Source organism: Salvia splendens, chromosome 12, assembly GCF_004379255.2.
Source record: "Salvia splendens isolate huo1 chromosome 12, SspV2, whole genome shotgun sequence".
Lineage (NCBI taxonomy): Eukaryota > Viridiplantae > Streptophyta > Magnoliopsida > Lamiales > Lamiaceae > Salvia > Salvia splendens.
Genome location: NC_056043.1, coordinates 7,556,028 through 7,557,663, shown reverse-complemented (window position 1 = coordinate 7,557,663; position 1,636 = coordinate 7,556,028). Strand labels below are relative to the sequence as shown.

Below are 1,636 nucleotides of genomic sequence, written 5' to 3'. Positions count from 1 at the left end.
AGATCGGATCCAGCAAATGGGAGAGAGCCAGCGTGGCGAAATTATATGGGCCGTTGGGAAATTACCCTACCCGTATTTATATATTATCTTCCATTATAATAATATAATATTCTCACACTACAGACTTTTCCCCATATTTTTTTCGTTCCAAAACAGCGTGTCTGAAAACGACAACGTGCCTCATTTCTTGCAGCCTATAAAGGCAATCCCACCACAGCATCATGCTGCTGTGCCAAAAGCTTATTTGGTCCCTTCCCCTCTCTCTCTCTCTCTCTGGGCTGCTACTCATTGAGAGAGATAGTAATACTCCATTACTAATTCTCACAATTAAATTATAGCAATGGGAAGATCTCCTTGCTGCTCCAAGGTTGGCCTCCGAAGAGGCCCTTGGTCCACTAAAGAAGACTCTCTTCTCGCCAATTTTATTCAGCAAAACGGCGAAGGCCAATGGAGATCTCTCCCCAAGAAAGCTGGTAATAATTACTTTACCTCATCATCATCTGCCGCCACTAGTCACAAATTTATATTAATATGGTTATGGTTATATGCAGGATTATTGAGATGCGGAAAGAGTTGTAGGCTAAGGTGGATGAACTACCTGCGGCCGGGGATAAAGCGGGGCAACATAAGCGAGGACGAGGAGGATTTGATCGTACGCCTGCACGGTCTCCTCGGCAACCGATGGTCCTTAATAGCCGGTAGATTGCCGGGTCGAACCGACAATGAGATCAAAAACTACTGGAACACGCACCTTCTGAAGAAGCTCAACGCCGCCGCCGCCCCCCACAAGGACCTCCCCAACCTCGCTCCCAACCCCAAGAGAAGTAAGAAGACCAAGCAGAGCAATGCCACCCCTCCTCCGCCGCCGCCCGCCAAGGAAGCTGAGGCTGCTTCTGCGCCTATGATAAAAGTGTGTGTGCCGAAGGCGATAAGGGTGTCGCCGTCGTTCTCGCGGAGCAGCAGCTACGACAGCTTGGCCAGCGGCGCCTCCAACAGCGACAGCGGCAGCGGCAGCGGCAGCGCGCCGGAGAAGGCGGCTGAGAAGTTAGCATTCATGCCGGTGGCGTGGCCGTCGATATTCGAGCTGGATGAGGGGGACTACGGGGTGTGCGGCGCCGACGACTATTTCCTCAACGGAGGCTATATTCTGCCGGTGCTTAACCACTCCGATTCAATATCTAGCGATGTGAACATGTTGGAAAAAGTCTACGATGAATATCTCCAGCTTCTGTAGAACTTCTATTTTAAAAACCAAACAAAAAATGATAAATAAATAAAAAACAATATTGTTGTTCGAAATTATGGAGTAGTAGAGTACTTTTTTCTTCCTTTTTCATTTTCTAACTAATTAATGTTAGTAAAACGCATTAAAACCCTTAAGTATTAATTGTCCCGTTCTATTTGGGATTTTTGTCACGTAATTTAATTATTAAGAAGACTTTCAAAATCTATTACAGGTATTTAGTACTATAATATGCTACTGTTAATTAAGTTACTTATAGTTAAGGAATAATTGCAATTGCATTTAGTTCACATGTATGAAAATCATGTCATCGAACAAATCTATTCCAATTGTCTATTACTACTATTAATGGAAATTATGTAATCGAACAAATCTATTCCAATTGTCTATTAT

The 1,636-nt window shown here is 44.3% G+C and overlaps 1 protein-coding gene across 1 annotated transcript; it reads left to right on the top strand.

The window, feature by feature from the left end:
• The first annotated feature begins 238 nt into the window (after window positions 1-238).
• On the top strand, window positions 239-1,299 carry LOC121759715 (transcription factor MYB1-like). The gene is made up of 2 exons (XM_042155391.1): window positions 239-473; window positions 552-1,299. The coding sequence occupies exons 1-2, from the start codon at window positions 341-343 to the stop codon at window positions 1,232-1,234; spliced, it is 816 nt and encodes a 271-aa protein (XP_042011325.1). The 5' UTR covers window positions 239-340; the 3' UTR covers window positions 1,235-1,299.
• The last annotated feature ends 337 nt before the right edge of the window (window positions 1,300-1,636 follow it).

Coding starts and splice junctions, on each gene's coding strand:
- LOC121759715 (XM_042155391.1), top strand. CDS start 341: ATGGGAAGATCTCCTTGCTGCTCCAAGGTTGGCCTCCGAAGAGGCCCT. Junction 474..551: donor ATCTCTCCCCAAGAAAGCTG/GTAATAATTACT, acceptor GGTTATATGCAG/GATTATTGAGATGCGGAAAG.